Raw genomic sequence first — 18,775 nt, forward strand, 5'->3', positions numbered from 1 at the left:
AAAAAAAAATTTTTTTTAAATAAAAAAAAATAAAAAAAAATTTTTTTTAAATGTGAGCTCACATCATTAAGGCCGCTCTTTGCTGTAGTAATTCCATGTGTCCTGGTTTTTCAGAGTGTCCATAGAGAGCACTTTGTACAACTGCTTGGGGCATGAAGGTTGTACTGATTTTCAGCTTGGAGCTTTCATATCTAGTGTGGCATAGGCCTAGAGTTTTACTTTCTTGCAAATGATCTTCTGACACCCACCCATTGCTGGACAAGCTTCCCTGTTACCTCCTCAGACACATAAACAGGTTTTCTAGTTTCCTTTTCATAAAAGGCACTTCTTTCAATTTCTGCACTTGATGCAGGGAGCTCAGATTCCATTCTAGCCTTGCCCTGCCCACAGCAAGCTCAGGGTCATACTTTCTGTGGTTGGGAGGGTGTTGAAGCTCAACCACCTTGGAAGTAGCTCGATCCCAGACCTTCATGGGCTACCATGGAAGTCAGTTCCCATTTGCCAGTCTGTTTTTGATTTCCCATTATATTTGGCCAGGCTGAAGAAATTTATGTGTGTGTTAAATATTATCCAGCATTTCTACATGTGTGTGTGAGAGGTCTCTGTTAAGTTGTTCTTAGGCACACATTTTAAACTTTTGATATGCCTATTTTGGTATCATTTTAAACATTTTTAGTTTTGCCCGAAATTTGGACTAAATCTGAAAATTCAACGTATATTTTGAAGGGAATTGAGAAGTTAAAATTATAATAATAGAGTTCATAGTAACTCATTGAAGGGAGGCTTGTATCTTTTATAAAATTGTCAGTTTGTCTTAAGATCTAACAGTCTTTTCGAAGTAGCAACAGCAAACATATTACTTTATTCTGTAGTATATTTGCATACGTAGACTACCTCAGAAAACGAATTTACCATTTATTTTTGTAGAAAATAGCAATTGTAAAATGGCCTGGGGATATTTAGGTAGGCTTACATTTAATGCTGACTATTTGTAACTGGAAAAAGCAGTGATATGAATGTAAGCTGTGATATTAATATATGACTTTTTATAAATTAGTCTTTTCTTTCATAATTAGGTAGAAACAGAAAAAAAAGATGTTCTTGATTTTGGTGACTTGACTTATGGAGGCTGGAAAGCTTTGCCATTAAAATTGATAAACAAGACTCATGCCACTGTGCCAATCAGACTTGTTATTAATGCTGTAAGTATTAATGTACAGTAAGAAACTTTACAGAACACATTGATTTGGAATTCTAGGTACTGCTAATATCATTCTTGGTTCATTTTTCTTATGGAAGTAAATTTTTTGGTAACGATTCGGTCAACAAATTTAACATCACATGAACATTGCACTGTTGGCTTTACTGAGACTGATTCTTCTATTTCTGAACAGAATGCCATAGCCTGGCGCTGCTTCACATTTTCCAAGGCACCCATCCATGCTTCTTTGAAAGCAGCTCCGTATGCTGACATGATTGCTCAGCTGGCAGCTCCTTCTGTGGTCAACCACATGATGCCTGCCAGTTATGACGGACAGGTAAGCTGGGTGGATTGAGGGAACTGGCTTCAAATTAAAGAGGGAGTTAAGTTTCCAAACTACTTATCTTTCATTAAGATTTACATCTTAATGCTAAATTAAATTTTATTTTATTTTACAGGATCCAGAATTTCTGATAATTTGGGTTCTTTTCCATAGTCCAAAGAAACGGATCACTTCTTCAGGTATTCATGTTTATGTTTTTTGGGGAATTGCTCTTCTCTGTAGCAAAATAAACTACAAAGTTGAGGCATGTTTCTTCCATCAGTGAATGTGAATACTTTGAGGAATTTGTGAAATATGTTATGTTGTTTTAAAAATGGGGCAGAGAGTGTGCTGTTTTGGCTCAAATCCATGTAATTGTGGTTAACCCCAGCAAGTACCACTGAAAACCTTTTGGGATCTTTTTTGTACACTGATTTTATCACATCTACCAGTTGGATGTTTTCTTTCTTTTTCTCCTTTCTCCTCCACTAATTTCTATTCCTCTTCAAAAAGGAATTCTTCAAAAAATCATTTTGCTGGGGCTCCTGGGTGGTTCAGTTGGTTAAGCATCTGACTCTTGGTTGCAGCTTAGGTCATGATCTCATGGTTTGTGAGTTTAGGCCCCACATCAGGCTCTGCACTGACTGCTTGGGATTCTCTGTCTCTCTGTCTCTCTGTCTCTCTGTCTCTCTCTCTCTCAAAATAAATAAACTTAAAAAAAATCATTTTGCTTAGGATTTCTTGGGATCCCTGAGGGCATAGTGTTGGACCACATACAACATTTAGACTTAAATAACTCTCTGGTGTCTGAACTAAAAGAATGAGCTTTTGTAGAGATTTTAGGCTCAGCAGAAGAGTTCTTGGCAAGAGTCGATATAGAAGTTGATAGCCCAAACCCTACCCCAGTCATTAAAAGTATTGGTCTTCAAGCAAGAACAGGAATAGCTAGGATACATGCTCCAAAAGACTTACAGGTACCCTAAACTCTTTTCTTTGCCATGATTTTATGTTCAGGTTGATTTCATTCTAATTGTGACATTATTTAAGATGTTGGTTTTACTCCATTCTCTAGACTATGCACCTGTTTGCCAGTTTGGCTTCCTCAGCAAAGCAGCACTTACCTTTGAAAAATGCAGGGAATATTGATGTTTACTTAGATATCAAGGTAAGAATTTGTGTAAGAGCGCTATGACATAGTATTTCCTTAGTCTGTGAGACTCTGAGTATCTTCTGACATTGTGAACATGGCTGAGCTGCCCCAGAGATCAAACAGAGTGCTTAAAATCTGAGGATTATACCAGTAGGAAATAGATGATAGGACACTTTAACATCTGATGTTTTATATGTAAGAACCAAGTTCTAGATTAATTCCTGAAAAATGTGTATGTTATCCTGTGGGTAGGTGGAATTGGAGGAGAGTGATCATATATGTAGACATTTCTGAGAGGTGTGGATGAGTAAGAGGGTGTTAGTGATAGGAAATAGGAATGGGAGTTTAACTTTTTTGTGGAAAGAGAAAGTGCCCTTTCCAAGAGAATAAGACAAAGTGGGATAGTGACAGACAAGGCAGAAGGGAAAAATAACCTGTCAGAGTAAATGAAAAATGACAGTAACTGAGTAAAAGCCACATTTGCATAAGTCAGTATTTAGTTATAATTGTATAAATATTTAGATCCCAGACCAAGGAAGTCACTTTTCAGTGGATCCAGAGAATCTATTCCTTAAACCTGGAGAAGAACATGAAGTTATAGTTACATTTACTCCAAAGGATCCCAAAGCCTGTGAGGAAAGGTAATATAAAATTATTTATAATGACCAGTTTTTACTCTTCTCTGAAAATAGCCACTTATTTAGATGTGCTTCATTCCACAGTAGGACATGTTTCGTCTCATCTGATAGATAGTATAGCTCTGTTTAACTTCTGTTAGCCTCAGATTTTCTTCTTTTTGTGTACTAAAACTCTCCTTTTAAACCAATTGACTAGAAATTAAGAAGTGACTATTTTTAAATATATTCTGAAAAAAGTAAATAATAAAATGTCAATCTTGATGTTTCTCATTAACTTTCTCTCTCTCTCCAAGGAAACCATCACAGTTGTTGGTAGTTTAAGATGCTTCCCCCTGCTCCCACACCCCCTCCCCCATTTCTCCAGGCTTATGACTTTTTCGCACCTAAATCATAAGTGACTATTACCTGATAGTGGTTGGAGCATCATTGTCATTAGTATTTGAATTTGCTTGGTAAACAGAGCTTAGAAGCACACACTGCTGAGACACATGTGCCCTGTCCCCTGCCTGGGTTATGGAATGCCTTAGTGTGCTCAGTCTGCTACTGTGACCTTTCAGAGAAGAGCTGGCCTGCACAAATGTGAACACTTGTGCCTGGAACAGCTGCCCCCAACTTCATTGAGTTACCTCCCCAACTTCATTGAGTTACCTCTTTCATCTGGGAAGCTTTCCTCAACTGTTCTCAAACTCCTCATAAATAGTCGGTAGTATTCCTGTGGCCCCATGAACTTCCCTTGTCCCATTGTGTAGATGGTATTGTGACAGTCTTTCCTTGTCGATATTCCTCTGGAATATAAGTTGTAAGTGTGGGAATGTCATTGTATCCTCAGCACCCAGTTCAGTCTCTTGGACAAAGGAAGCCTGTGGGAAATAGTTGCCAATAGAATTGTGGACATTCAACTTAGATGGTTTTCTTTGTTAGGATCTTGAAAATATTCGTGCAGCCATTTGGACCACAGTATGAAGTGATGTTAAAAGGTGAAGTAGTTTCTTCAGGAAATAAACCTCTAATACCTGGATCTTGCTGCTCAGATGCTCCATCAATTTTGTCCAACAAGCAGTTTCTGGCCTGGGGGGGTGTCCCTCTTGGTAGAATACAGTAAGTATGCATGTAGCAGCTCCTGAGCACAAAGATTATGCTGTCATCACCTAGCATTGTTTTCCACTCTAATAATTATGACCATGTTAATATTTTTAGAGTTGAAATAAAGTTGTCCTATGTTCCGTAATCTTCCTATTATGAATTCCAATGTTTTAATTAAAATTTTCACCTCTGGGGCACCTGGGTGGCTTGGTCAGTTGGGCATCCGACTTCGGCCTTGTGGTTTGTGGGTTTGAACCTCGTGTCGGGCTCTGTGCTAACAGCTCAGAGCCTGGAGCCTGCTTCGGATTCTGTGTCTCCTCCTCTCTCTGCTCATGCTCTGTCTGTCTGTGTCTTTCAATAATAAATAAACGTTAAAAAAAAATGTTTTTTTTTTAAATTTCACCTCTGCAATCAAAAAAAAAAATAGGTTTCAATTTTCTTAAGCTCTTTGGTGGATTCTCTGCTGATTATCAGATTTAGGCACTTAAGAGTTTCTTTGTTCCTTCTCTGGAAAGCCCTATGGAAAGGTAGGAAGAAAAAATAATCAGAGACCTTGCATTCTGCTTCAGGAGTTTACAAAGTAGTAATATTTTTCCTTTCATAAGTGTAGCAACATAGCTAAATACTTCTAATTAATAACCTAGGCAATTATTAAAGCTCAGTGTTTCTTCTTCCATATTTTGCATTTTTGTGTTTGACCTAAATGTTTTACCCACACATTTCTATGGTACCTGAGAGATAAGAAACTTCTGGCTGAATCTGTACTATAGGTGTGAAGAATTACTTTTTAAAATTATAGTTTTGTTAGTGCAAAAAAGATCTAATTGAGCTTCCTTACTTTATAGAGTTCATACATCTGCTTAACCATCCATGTAGTCAGTCATATGTACCTTGTCTTGTTGCAAAGGCAGCTTTCAAAAAGATATAGTAAGGTAAAAACTTGAGGGCCGACTGCTGTGGGATGATGAGATATGGTAATCATAAAGGTCGTGCCCGAAGGCTCACCTGCAGAAGGCTCACGCTTTGCAGTCACCTTGATGTGGGTCTTATGCTTGGTTCTGACTCTAACCCCATCATCCTGAGATAAGTCACAGTGCTCAGAGGTTAAGAACAAACCAGTTACTGTGTGAGAGAGGATAGCTGTTCCTGCTGTAGACTTTAGACAGATGTTTCTTCCAGGGGTCCTTTCAAAGAGAAATCCATATAGCATGCCAAGTCTCAAAGTAAAACTACTTCATAGTAAATGCTCCCATCAGGATGCTCCCTCTTTGAGGTGCTTCATTCAGGTCTGGATGTGTCACACCTGAAGACCCAGCTGAAGATGTTTTCTGGGTGCTGAGGCAGGTGGTGGCTTGAATGAGACAGCTTAGGCACCTAGAAGAATGGTGGGCTGCATGTTCTTTAGGGAGCTCTCAGTAAAGATTCTCTCAGCTAGACTTTTGAAAAGTCCTGATTGGCAGGGAGTGTGAGGTATTGTGCCCTTTTCAGTAGCTCCTGTGTTGTTGGTTATGTCATCTGGTTTTTGCAGACAGCCGAGATGGAATACACGTTGAAAGGAAGGGCGGAACAAGGGCATGTGCCTGTATGGAAGAATTATCTGGTTCTATGCAGTTGAATCTGGACAGTGTATGCCAGACTTTTCCTCAAAACATTAGTGGTCTGCTCCACTACACATACAAATAGTGATTTGAGACTTTGAAGTTCTGTGCCATGGAATGTGGTCAAAATAACATAGCTGTTCAGCTCAGCCATCAATGTCTAAGGTAAAAGGAAGACCACTTTCCAATATGCCCTAGCAATCATATTCATTATTACAGTGCAGACTCTGGCAAGCGTCAGCTACTGAGTGTTCCTGTTGATACACTGCTTATTCTATAACTGCTCTTTCCTTTAAGACAAAGGCAGAAGAGAGCTCAGTAAGGGCCATCAGCATCCTTGTGTTGTTCCTGACAGAATTCCCTGTCTTGTGATAAAATTTGCAACAGATGATTAATAGAGTAGAGATGGCTGCTCTTAAAATCTAGCTGTTCCAGATGCCATAACATCTTGAAATCTTAGAGCTCATCTGAAACAAAATTAATGTGTGTTAAACTTTTTTTTAATCAGAAATTAGTTAAGTTGAAAATGGGGGCACTATCTTGTGCGTGCTTTTGGACTTGCAGTGGCATTTTTCCCTGGCCCTCGCCTAAGTGAAAGGCATTCAGGCCGTCCTCCTTTATTTCTTGCTTCACTTCTTCATGGAGATTCATGGAGTGCCTTCTGATCCAACAGATCTAAGTGTAAGCCCCATGCCAGTACAGGGAAGTGACCTGAAAACTGTTCTATCCCTGTTTATGGTTGGTTAGATATCTTAACTCAGCCTGGAGGAGCTCGCCACTCATGTGAGAACGACCTTAGTCTGTGGATGCTGTGACACATGATGTCTTGAAGTGGACTTGTTGAAAGCAATAGATCCATAGGTACCATGCTAATGTATGTACAGTATTTAGCGCAGCGCCTGCCTAGGGAAACGATGGACTTCTGTTTCTGTAGTCCCCTTACTTCCATTGTAGTGTCCTACATAGATGATTTTTCCCACCCCAAATATCTCCTGCTACTCCTTTATAAGGATGTTGCAGCATGGTTAATGATACAGAGGTGTATTGTCTGCTTAGAAAGAGATCGTCTTATTTTCTCTCCCTAAGAAATGTCCTAGGAGGCAGTCAGAGGCTGTGACCCAGTGGGTGCTAGGAGAGGACCCAGAAACAGAGGGCAAGGGGATGCTGGTGTTCTTTTGATGTGGTACTTGCCTGCTGCCTGCCTTTGTGGAAGAAGGTGCTTGTTGCAAAAGGGAGATTTGAAGTGAGCTCTTCTTCCAGAGGAAAGCGGAAACAATTCATATATAATTTCAGGGAGAGTGTTCTCATTGAGTCATTGATTTTGCCTCAGTTACAGATAGAAATGATACTTAATAAATTATATTTTCTAAGGGTAAAGTGGTCCAAAGTGGTATTTCATTCCAGATTGATGTTTTTTAATTTTTGAAGTTCTACATTTTTCCATATATTCATTCATTTATTCTGATTTCTCTCTCATAAGTCTGCACATGTACTTTGGCTGTTTGTTGGTTAGGATTTAGTATTTTTTAATTATTATTTTGTGTGGACTGTATATAATAAAGGTGTTAACCCTTTTTACTTTGTATAGTTCTTTTTTGAAACTAGAAACTGAGCCCCCCTCCCTATACTTGATTACTACTTGCAAATGATAGCTACATTTCCTTAAAAATAGATAAAAATAAAAGGTTTTAAAGATTTTTTGTTGTTGTTAGGTTTTTCCCAGTGTTCTTTGAATGCTTTCCTCAGGTCTTAGATTTAAATTTTTAAAATATAGTTATTTATTTATTTTGAGAGAGAGCGCGCATGCACGTGCATGAGCAGGGGAGGGGCAGAAAGAGAGAGAATCCCAAGCAGGCTCCACACTGTCAGCACAGAGCCTGATGGCAGAGCTTAAATTCATGAACCGTAACATCATGACCTGAACTGAAATCAGGAGTTGGCTGTTTAACTGCCTGAGCCACCCAGGCATCCCTAAAAATTGTTTTAATGTTTACTTATTTATTTTTAGAGAGATACTGAGCATGCAAGCAGTGGAGGGGCAGAGAGAAAGGGAAAGAGAGAATCCCCCGTAGTACGGGGCTCCAGCTCACGAATCATGAGATCATGACCTGAGTCGAAACCAAGGGTCAGATGCTTAACCAACTGAGCCACCCAAGCACCCCTGTAGGTCTTAGATTTTATTCTGAGGTTGAGCTCAGCAGTCTTTCCCCTTCAACCCAAGGTGGACAAGACATAGGCCACAGTTTAAATAATTTAACTGCCAATCTTCAAAATTTGAGTAAAATGGAGATGTACTCGTGTTCTCTGTTCTCCAATGAAGAGAAGATTTGTATATTTTCACAGATTAAAGGATATTTTTTTTACCACCAGCTAGCTAGTATTCTTAAGTCTATTCTACTTGCATATTGTAACTTTTTATTTATTTTTATTTTTTTGCATATTGTAACTTTTTAAAAATATGGTTAATTCAATATAGTGTTTAAATAACTAGTTTGTGCAAATGAGGCTCTTAGAGTGAAAAATCCAAGCAATGTGCCTGAGAGTGGTATTGACTTAGAAACTTAATTTGTTATCTGGCTTTTTGTTGTTTTATAAGACAGGTAAGACTTTATATGTATATGCATATGTATATGTATATACATATACGTATATATATATATGCATACGTATATATACATGTATACATATACGTATACGTATATATATATACATGTATACATATACATATACGTATATATATATACGTATATATACATATATACACACACACATATACACATACTCTATATATATAGTATATATACTATACATACACATATACACATACTATATATATATATATAGTATAAATAATGAAGTAGGCTAGGGAGCTATAATAGGAGAGCATTTAAACCAAAAACTTGCTCTGACACGGTGAGTCTTGAATGTATGTTTTCAGAAATGGAGGAATGTGTGTTTTCAGGACTGTGGAGACACCTTTGCAGGCTACTAATACAGTGGCATATGCAATCCAGTCCATCTCTAAACATTGCAGTTAGTTTTAATTGATTTTGTTTTCATGGTTGTAGCAACATCCATGGAGTAAAACCACATTTATAATGTGTTCTTGTTTCTAGGCTTCAGAAGCTAGCTTTAAGAAATAATTGTACATCTACAACCCAGCATCTGCGACTGCTCATTAGAGGACAAGACCAGGACTGCTTTCAGGTTTGTAGTGTGCATGATGCTATTTCACGTTCTTTCAAAGCACTTACATGTGCAGACCATTATGTGTGCTTCATCTTTGAAGCTTTGGTTTGGTGGTAGTTTTGTCTTCTTCCTTTTTTGTATGTAATGATTGTTTTTAAATTGTAGCTTCAGCATACTTTTGGTTCAGAAGAGCGACTGACCAGTAACTGTGAGATTAGAATGCGTCCAAAGGAAGACATTTACATCTCTGTGTTATTTGCTCCTACTCGATTATCTTGTATGTTGGCTAAACTAGAAATTAAACAACTGGGAATTCGATCACAACCAGGCATTAAGTTCACGGTAAGATGATTTTATTGCTTTTTGTCCTCCCATGGAGTTTCTGACATGTTGTAAATATTTGTTTAATATTGGTAATTATATATCCTCTGCTTTTTATAAGTCAAAATAGGGGATTGCCTCGCTTTACAAACAAGTTAGGGAGTAATTATGTACTTTGTACAAGTGTCATGTGATGAAAATAGCTTCCATAGTATTCTATAGGAAACATTCTCTTCTCATACCTTTAAGTTTCATTTCAGTTTGAGAATTTTGAAATGTACCCAGTTTTACAGGAACACATTTTTTTGGTAAATCTGGATCAAACTGTTTAAGATACTGACTTTCCAAGTAAATTGTATTCTTTCAATTCAGCAAAATACCTATTGATACCATTTACTAGATTCTGTTCCAGAACTAGGGCTAAAGACAAGAGCTTTTATTTTATTTATTTGTTTAATTTTCAGTTAGTTTACAGTTCAATATTGATTTTAGGAGTAGAATTCAGTGATTCATCACTTATGTACAACACCTAGTGCTCGTCACACCCATTTTGCCCATTTCCCACCCACCTCCCTCCATCAACCCGTAGTTTATTCTCTATCATTAAGAGTCTCTCGTGTTTTGTTTCCCTCTCTTCTGACAAGAGCTTTTATAGTTTTGTTTCTTCCCAACGTAATTTTTAAAAAGGATTTCAACTCATTTATTTAGATTTATTTAGAGCAGTAAGAGATAAAGGTCGTAAATCATTGAAAAAAGGAGAGGACAGGGTCGTCAGATGAACTCCAAGCTCCATAAAAGTGCACACCTTAAATCTTCACAGTTTTGGCTATAATCCCACAGTTTGGGGACTAAAACTTTGGTCCATTTTCTAGAATCAGAGGGAATGTGATGAATTGCAAGATTAAAAATACCTAAACTTTTTTTTTTTTTCAACGTTTATTTATTTTTGGGACAGAGAGAGACAGAGCATGAACGGGGGAGGGGCAGAGAGAGAGGGAGACACAGAATCAGAAACAGGCTCCAGGCTCTGAGCCATCAGCCCAGAGCCCGACGTGGGGCTCGAACTCACGGACCGCAAGATCGTGACCTGGCTGAAGTCGGACGCTTAACCGACTGCGCCACCCAGGCGCCCCCTAAACGTTTTTTTTTAAACAATAGATATTTATGGCAAATCTAGCTTTTTTTTGATCCTGAAAATTGACATATTCTCTGTGGAGCTCTTTACTTGCCCACCACAATTTTGTGGTGGACAAAATTGTTTAAACATGTAAGTGATTGGGTGCCTGGCTGGCTCAGTCAGTAGAGCATGCAACTCCGGATCTCAGGGTTATGAGTTTTAGCCCCATGTTTTCAGGATAGATTTTATTTAATTAAAAAAAAAAAAAGAGAGAGATAAGTGGTCATCTTTAGGAAAGAACATCCTTGTCTGTGAGCCCAGGACACAATGCCAAAGTACCACATATCCTGATGATCTGGCTTCAAGTTAGAATCAAATGGTTTGTGGAGAAGACTAAATGGGCTATATCTTTCAGACTATCCTGAACCTATTTCTTTCTTTTTTTTTTTTTTTTTTTATTTTGAGAGAGTGTATGCACTTGTGCATGAGTTGGGGAGGGGCAGAATCCCAAGCAGGCTCTGCACTGCCAGTGGGGCTTGAACCCATAAACTGCAAGATCAAGAGTTGGACGCTTAACCAATGAGCCACCCAGGTGTCACCTTTTAAAAAAAAAAAAAGTGTTTATTTATTTTGAGATAGATGGGCAGAAAGAGAGGGAGAGAGAATCCAAAGCAGGCTCTGTGATGCCAGAGCAGAGCCTGCCTTGGGGCTCAAACCCACAAACCATGAGGTCCTGACCTGAGCTGAAATCAAGAGGTGGACACTTAACTGACTAAACCACCCAGGCGCCCCTATCCTGAATATATTTCGATTAGTTTCAGGTTTACTAGCCAAGATGTTAAGGTTATTCTTAAGTAAGAATTTCTGGAGAGCTAGTAATCCCTGGTGGTTTAGGGCAAGACCATTTGATTTGATAGTCACCAGCAGAAGTTCAAGCTGACCTTCTTAAGACAAAGTAGGATCCTAGTGGGAGTCCTGCCTATGTAGATGCCACTTGTCCTCTCAGAGGTGGGCTGAACGGGGACCAGAAGTGCACAGATATGGCCTTTATCTCACAGGAAGACTTTGCCTACTAGCACTGATGTACATTTGTGGAGATAAGGAGCCTGGCACAGTGGTGGAAGAGCACTTAACTCTAGTGATGAGAGACTGGGAACAGCCACTGTTCTTCACACTCACCCTGGGTCAGTCTCTACTCAGCTTGTGCTTCACTCACTTACTGTCCTGGTTTGGTTCTGAGGAGCAAGTGAAATTATGCTTTGTGTACTATATAGCACGGTGGGACTGCAATAAAATATATATTTATTGCATTCTGAGTATATGCCAGGCATTACTCTCTCTCTCTTTTTTTTTTTTTTTTAACATTTATTTATTTTTGAAATAGAGAGGGGGACATAGCACGAGCAGGGGGGAGGGCAGAGAGAGAGGGAGACACAGAATCCAAAGCAGGCTCCAGGCTCCAAGCTCTCAGCACAAAGCCCAAGGTGGGGCTCAAACTCCTGGACCACAAGATCATGACCTGAACGGAAGTCGATCACTTAACAGACTGAGCTACCCAGGTGCCCCTGCCAAGCACTACTCTTAATCATCACCACACGAATTACCATACTTTATCTTCAAAACGACTGTCTGTCATACCATTCTTCATTTTACACATACGGAAACAGACCTAGAGAGATACTTGCCATGGTCATGTTTCTTACATGGCAGTAAATCATTCCAGGATGGGTTCATATTCAGACTACTTGACTACAAAGCCTGTTTTTATCTATTGTGCAGGTTCTAGGTGTGCATACTGCCTCTGTTTTCCAGTCCTGTAGAGCAGCAGTTCTCAACCAGAGGCTGTTTTACCCTCCAGGGGACTCTTGGCAATACTAGACACATTTTTGGTTGTCATTACTGGGGGTGGGAAAAGGGTGCTCCTGGCATCTAGTGGGTAGAAGCCAGGGATGCAGCTGAACTCCCTGCAAGGCAAAGGACAGCCCCCACCACAAGGTATGATGTAGCTCAAGACATTGTAGTGCTGAGGTTAAGAAACCCTGCTCTAGAACAGTAGTTTTTCCTCTTGAATCTTTGGATCTGTTAGCATTGGTCAGATATAATTTTATTTCATCATTCTTTTTCTTTACCTTTTACTCAGCAGTTCTTTGTGATTCTTTAGGCTTGGAAAATACAGGAAGAATATTTATATTGAGTGTGTTCAAAAGCTAACTTTTTCCCTGTTTTCTAGTTTCATATATAAAGTTTACTTGCAAATTTCTGTGGGAAGAGAAATTAGAAACACTTTTGGCTTTTGAAACTACCAAGAGTTCACTCTGAGTGAGGAGGGATTTGTTTTGAAACTACCAGGAGTGTACTCTGAATGAGGAGGAATTTGTAGGAGCTTCACATCTGAAGCACTAATCCAGGGGCACCTGGGTGGCTCAGTCGGTTGAGCATCTGACTTTGGCTCAGGTCTTGATCTCACCATTCATGAGTTTGAGCCCCGCATCAGGCTGTGTGCTGACAGCTCAGAGCCTGGAGCCTGCTTTGGAGTCTGTGTCTCCCTCTCTCTCTGCCCCTGCCCCTGCCCCACTCTATCTCTCAAAAAAACACAAAAAACAAAAAACAAAACATTGACAATGCAAGCTGGTGCAGTCACTCTGGAAAACAGTATGGAGGTTCCTCAAAAAGCTAAAAATAGAACTACCCTACGACCCAGCAATTGCACTAGTAGGCATTTATCCATGGGATACAGGTGTGCTGTTTCGAAGGGACACATGCTTCCCCATGTTTATAGCAGCACTCTCAACAATAGCCAAAGTATGGAAAGAGCCCAAATGTCCATCGATGGATGAACGGATAAAGATATGGTATATATATATAATGGAGTATTACTTGGCAATCAAAAAGAATGAAATCTTGCCATTTGCAACTACGTGGATGGAACTGGAGGATGTTATGCTAAGTGAAATTAGTCAGAGAAAGACAAAAATCATATGACTTCACTCGTATGAGGACTTTAAGAGACAAAACAGATGAACATAAGGGAAGGGAAACAAAAATAATATAAAAACAGGGAGGGGGGACAAAACAAAAGAGACTCATAAATATGGAGAACAAACTGAGGGTTACTGGAGGAGTTGTGGAAGGGGGGATGGGCTAAATGGGTAAGGGGCATTAAGGAATCTACTCCTGAAATTGTTGTTTCACTATATGCTAACTAATTTGGATGTAAATTTTTTAAAAAATTAAAATGTGAGCTAAAAAAACATTAAAAATTAAAAAAATTAAATACTACTAATCTGTACTCATTTTGGCAAGCCAGTACCAATTGATGAGGTCCCTAAATTTAATTTTTCAAAACGTTATTTTAAGTGCATAATACAACTCAAAATAAGCTATTGATGTTTTCAAGTTTGCAAGGTATTGTTTGGAACGTATTTTATTTTATTTTATTATGTTTTTTGAGAGAGAGAGAGAGAGGAGGGCACAACTGAGCAAGGGGCAGAGAGAGAGAGAGAGAGAGAGAGAGAGAGAGAATGAGAATCCCAGGATGGGGTGGGGCGGGGAGAGAGAGAGAGAGAGAGAGAGAGAGAGAGAGAGAGAGAGAGAGAAAGAGAGAGAGAAAGAGAGAAAGAGAAAGAGAGAGAAAGAGAAAAGTGGGAAAGTGGGACTTACCCGAAGCAGGGCTCGAGCTCACCCGAGGCAGGGCTTATGCTTACCCGAAGTGGGACTCGAACTCACGAATTGTGAGATCATGACCTCAGCCGAAGTCAGATGCTTAATGACTGAACGATCCAGGTGCCCTAGAACTATTTTAATAATTGGAAATGATAGGTCATTTTTAAAGGAGTGCATTTTTAAAAGGTATGGGAAGTTTGTTTTCCAGCAGCATACCTGTTTTCCTACATTTTTATTTATAGACTTTATTCTGTGAATCCTTATTTCCTGGTAGTGCTAAGCCCTGTGGAAGCAGCCTGGCTTAGAGACAGCACCAGTTGGCACCTAAAGCCTGCCTCCATTCTGCACCCCACCTACCAGGGGGGTCTGTCCTCTTTGGAATTGTTTGAGTTCTTGGCTTCTGTTTGGTCCCTTTGGCACACTTCTTTCTCACTCTGGTAGACCAAAGGCTAACAGGATTATAGAATAATAGATTTTTTTCACCAACACATTTCATTTTCAAAATTGAGAATTACTGGGAAGTTGCAAGAATTATATGGTGAGCTTTCACCCTACCACTTAGATTCCACAATTAAATGTTTTGCTATATTTATGTTATCACATATCTAACCATCCATCAATTCATCTCTTTTTGTAATGCATTTCAAAGTAAATTATAAACATTATGTTCCACCCTAAACACTTGTTTTTTGTTTTTTGGTTTTTTTTTTTTTTTTTGAATGTTACTTTTGACAGAGAGAGACAGGGTGAGCAGGGGAGGGACAGAGAGAGAGAGAGAAAGGGAGACACAGAATCCAAAGAAGGGTCCAGACTGTCAGCACAAAGCCTGACATGGGGCTCTAACGCACAAACTGTGAGATCATAACCTGAGCTGAAGTTGGATGCTTAACCAACTGAGCCACTCAGGTGCTCCCACCCTAAACACTTCTTAAACAAGTTTATTTATAGTTATCTTTTATTCCTTTATTATCTAAGCTTGGCTTTTATAACAATGAAATAATTTAGCATATTGGAAGGTAAATGATTTTGCAACTCTTTGTTTTTCTCCTAAGAGAAGTTCTTCAGTATAATGCGGGGCTGGAAGTGGGGTAACTACCAACCAAAGTACACAAAGAGTAATAATTTTTTTTTAATGTTTATTTATTTATTTTTGAGAGAGAGCATGATCAGGGGAGGGGCAGAGAGAGAGAGGGAGAGAGAGAATTTTCACACTGTCAGCACAGAGCCCAACTCAGGGCTTGAACTCTTGAACTATGAGAAATCAAGAGTTGGACACTTAACCGACTGAGCCACCCAGGTGCCCCAAGAATAATAATTTTAATTGTATTAAATTGGTATGGGTTTTCTTTTCTGGCTTTAATTTAATCTTCTTTTTACTTACATAAAAATAATTTTGGATTTATATATTTTCTCCTTTTAGATACCTTTGTCTGGATATGGAGGAACAAGTAATCTTATTTTGGAAGATGTTAAAAAGTTATCTGACAGTTACATGGTAACAGTGAATGACTTAATACCTGGAAAAGAAAGTAGAATTGTTTTTTCTGTTCATAACACTGGCTCTCGGGCAGCTTTTGTTAAAGCAGTAGGTTTTAAGGATTCTCAGAAAAAAATTTTGCTGGATCCTAAAGTATTAAGGATTTTTCCAGATAAATTTGTGCTCAAGGAAAAAACACAAGAAGTAAGTATGAGTCTGTGCACGAAAAATAGGAATTCATTTTTAGGTTAAGTTAATAATTATGTATTTTATGAATAAAAATTAATAGTTGAAAGTAATAAGGAATGGAAGTACTTACCTTTTCAGAAATGCTATCATATACATCCATGTCTATTGACTGTTTAGGTTCATATGATAGTTAATTCAGAATGAAATGACTTAAGAAAAATATTTATTATTTACTCCTGATTTGTTTTTCTTGGCATCAGGATGTTACTATAATATATAATCCTTCAGACAGAGAGAACAGTTCTACAACTATAACAGAACTGTCAACTGTATACTTCTTTGGTGGCGATGAAATCTCAAGGCAGCAGTATCGAAGGTAAGTTACTTATATTAGATCATGTTGGGAACTATTCAGTAGAAATAATGAAGACTTAAAAATGGTTTGGGACTTGAAATTTATAGAACATGCTCAGCTACTTCTTAGTGAACCGGTAGATGAAAAATCTTGGTAAAATTTGTGTGGCTGACAGTCCACCACATTGTGAGGAAAGAAATGCCTGTAGGAAACCCATCTGCTGTGTTTGCAGTGTGCGTTCTTTACTAGGCATACCTATTGTGCCCCTTCTCTTTTATGCAAATAGGCACCTTAGACTTCATAACAGGACGATCTTCCTAATGATGGTATGTCAAGTTTAGAAAAGATTTAAGAACTACTGAAAAAATATATTGTATATAAACACACCTGACTTATTTGTAGTATTTCTAGGAATGTTGCGAATTATTGGAAAGGATCAAGTTGTGTTTAGAAGTGTGTAGGATGTTAAAACACATGCTAGCTTAAAACATGTGCTTCTAGAAAATTTGGTACCTCTAAATATAGTTTAATATACAGAAATGTCAAATTTAGGCATTTAGATTTAGATGTGATTTAAACATAGGTAACATTCTTGTATGTTAAATTCAGAATTCTTGTGTTATAAAAATCTGCTTCCTAGCCTAGAGGACTGAATATAAAACAAAGCTCACGATATTTCATCTGTCAGTAGGAAATCATTAGCTCTCAGTGGGGGAGGGGTATATGCATATACCAATAGTTCCTTCTTCCAACCCTTTGTGCTCTGCTATGTTCTATTTTGGTATGTAATTTAGGAAATTGTTTTATTTTTAATCTGTTGAGGATTATTGGAATGTTAAAAACGAGATTTGAGGGGCTCCTGGGTGGCTCAGTCGGTTGGGCATCCGACTTCGGCTCAGGTCATGATCTTGCAGTCCGTGAGTTAGAGCCCCGCATCCGGCTCTGTGCTGACAGCTCAGAGCCTGGAGCCTGTTTCGGATTCTGTGTTTCTCTCTCTCTCTCTCTCTGACCCTTCCCCGTTCATGCTCTGTCTCTCTCTGTCTCAAAAATAAATAAATGTTAAAAAAAAAATTAAAAAAAAAAAAGAGATTTGAGTGATATGTTGCTACATGATGTTAGAATAGACCCAAGATCTCAACTTTGAACCTGTTTTTGTTTGTCAAGTAAGTATTTTAGATACAGAAACTGACATTTGGAGAAATTAGATTACTGGGTATTGGTTTTTATTTTTCCCTTTTTCTCTACTGGGATATAACAATCAGCATATTGTTTTAGAACCCCTCTTTGCTGCATGTGTACAGCATATAATTTCTTTTGTTTGTGAACATCACAGTATTACAGAGAAATTTACATTTCAATTCTCTCACCTCAGAGATTCTCTAGAAGAGGCCAGGTAAATATAGTTACATGGTAATTTAAATGTCCCTCTCTCATGTACTTAAATCATGTTCTTGGCCTATTCTTTTGGTTTTTTTCTGAGACAGATTTCTAACTATGATCAAATTCTTACAAATAATGAAAATGTAAGACCTGAAGATAATCTAATTTTACTCTTTTTTCTACTCTTACAGTAGGGAGTTCTCATTTTGATGTTAATATTTAACTGAAATTGATGACTGCACTGCCATGTATAACTTTTAAGGGAACGTCCAAAACAGATTTTCTTTTAAAAATTACTTATATTAGGATTTAAGACATGAGATCTATATACTAATGAATCATTCATGCTGTTTGTGAGATTTGCCAAATACACTAATGAAAATTGAATTTATGTAAAATAGTTTTTGAGTAAAAATCTCTGTTGGCAGAGCCCTATTGCACAAACCAGGGATTATAGAACAAATACTTCCAGAACATAGTGTGCTGAAGAACATTGATTTTGCTGAAACATTTCAGGATGAGTTACAAGTAACTGAAGGTAAGAATTTCATCATGACCCAAAAGATTTATCTAGGTCCAGTGATGTAATATAAGGAGAAAGAGTATTAGTTTAGATTGTGGAGTTAGGCTGAGTTTGAGCCACAATTCTGCTGTATGGCTTTCGATGTTACGTAGATTCAGTTTCCTTATTTGTAAAATGAGAGTAATAATATCTATCTTCTCATGCATACAGAATTGTTGTGAAGATGAAATGAGAGAGCTTTGCTATATAAATGTTAGATGTTATGAATAATCTTATGACACCTACTTTATGGGTAGACTTGTAAACAGGAGAATGAATGGTCATTATTAAATCCAGAGTAATTACTATTTAAGATTTAATCATTGGAAAAACTTGAACTCATTTTGAGATTTGTGCCGGCTATGCAGTTTATGGAGGATGTGATGGTGGCAAAATCAATCAATCAATCAATCAATCCAAAATAGACAGCGGTGGAATAGCTCCAACCTAGATATTTAGTTCTATTTGAGCTGAACCATTCAAGCATCTAATAGTGTTTATTACTGCTACAAAAAACATGTCTTGACACA

At 38.1% G+C, this 18,775-nt stretch overlaps 1 protein-coding gene across 3 annotated transcripts in view; it reads left to right on the plus strand.

Annotated features, from left to right (window-relative positions):
- The window catches only part of CEP192 (centrosomal protein 192), a 132,974-nt gene that overhangs the window by 86,150 nt on the left and 28,049 nt on the right, over positions 1-18,775 (plus strand). For all 3 annotated transcript variants that reach the window (XM_040479475.1, XM_040479477.1, XM_040479476.1), the window contains exons 23-34: positions 1,077-1,202; positions 1,395-1,538; positions 1,660-1,723; positions 2,358-2,497; positions 2,596-2,688; positions 3,196-3,314; positions 4,233-4,409; positions 9,109-9,199; positions 9,347-9,523; positions 15,703-15,963; positions 16,209-16,324; positions 18,112-18,221. In XM_040479475.1, the coding sequence (XP_040335409.1) occupies positions 1,077-1,202; positions 1,395-1,538; positions 1,660-1,723; positions 2,358-2,497; positions 2,596-2,688; positions 3,196-3,314; positions 4,233-4,409; positions 9,109-9,199; positions 9,347-9,523; positions 15,703-15,963; positions 16,209-16,324; positions 18,112-18,221 (1,618 nt within the window). The remainder of the gene's footprint in view (positions 1-1,076; positions 1,203-1,394; positions 1,539-1,659; positions 1,724-2,357; positions 2,498-2,595; positions 2,689-3,195; positions 3,315-4,232; positions 4,410-9,108; positions 9,200-9,346; positions 9,524-15,702; positions 15,964-16,208; positions 16,325-18,111; positions 18,222-18,775) is intronic.

This window comes from Herpailurus yagouaroundi, unplaced genomic scaffold (genome assembly GCF_014898765.1).
Source record: "Herpailurus yagouaroundi ecotype Mexico unplaced genomic scaffold, PumYag 142, whole genome shotgun sequence".
NCBI lineage: Eukaryota > Metazoa > Chordata > Mammalia > Carnivora > Felidae > Herpailurus > Herpailurus yagouaroundi.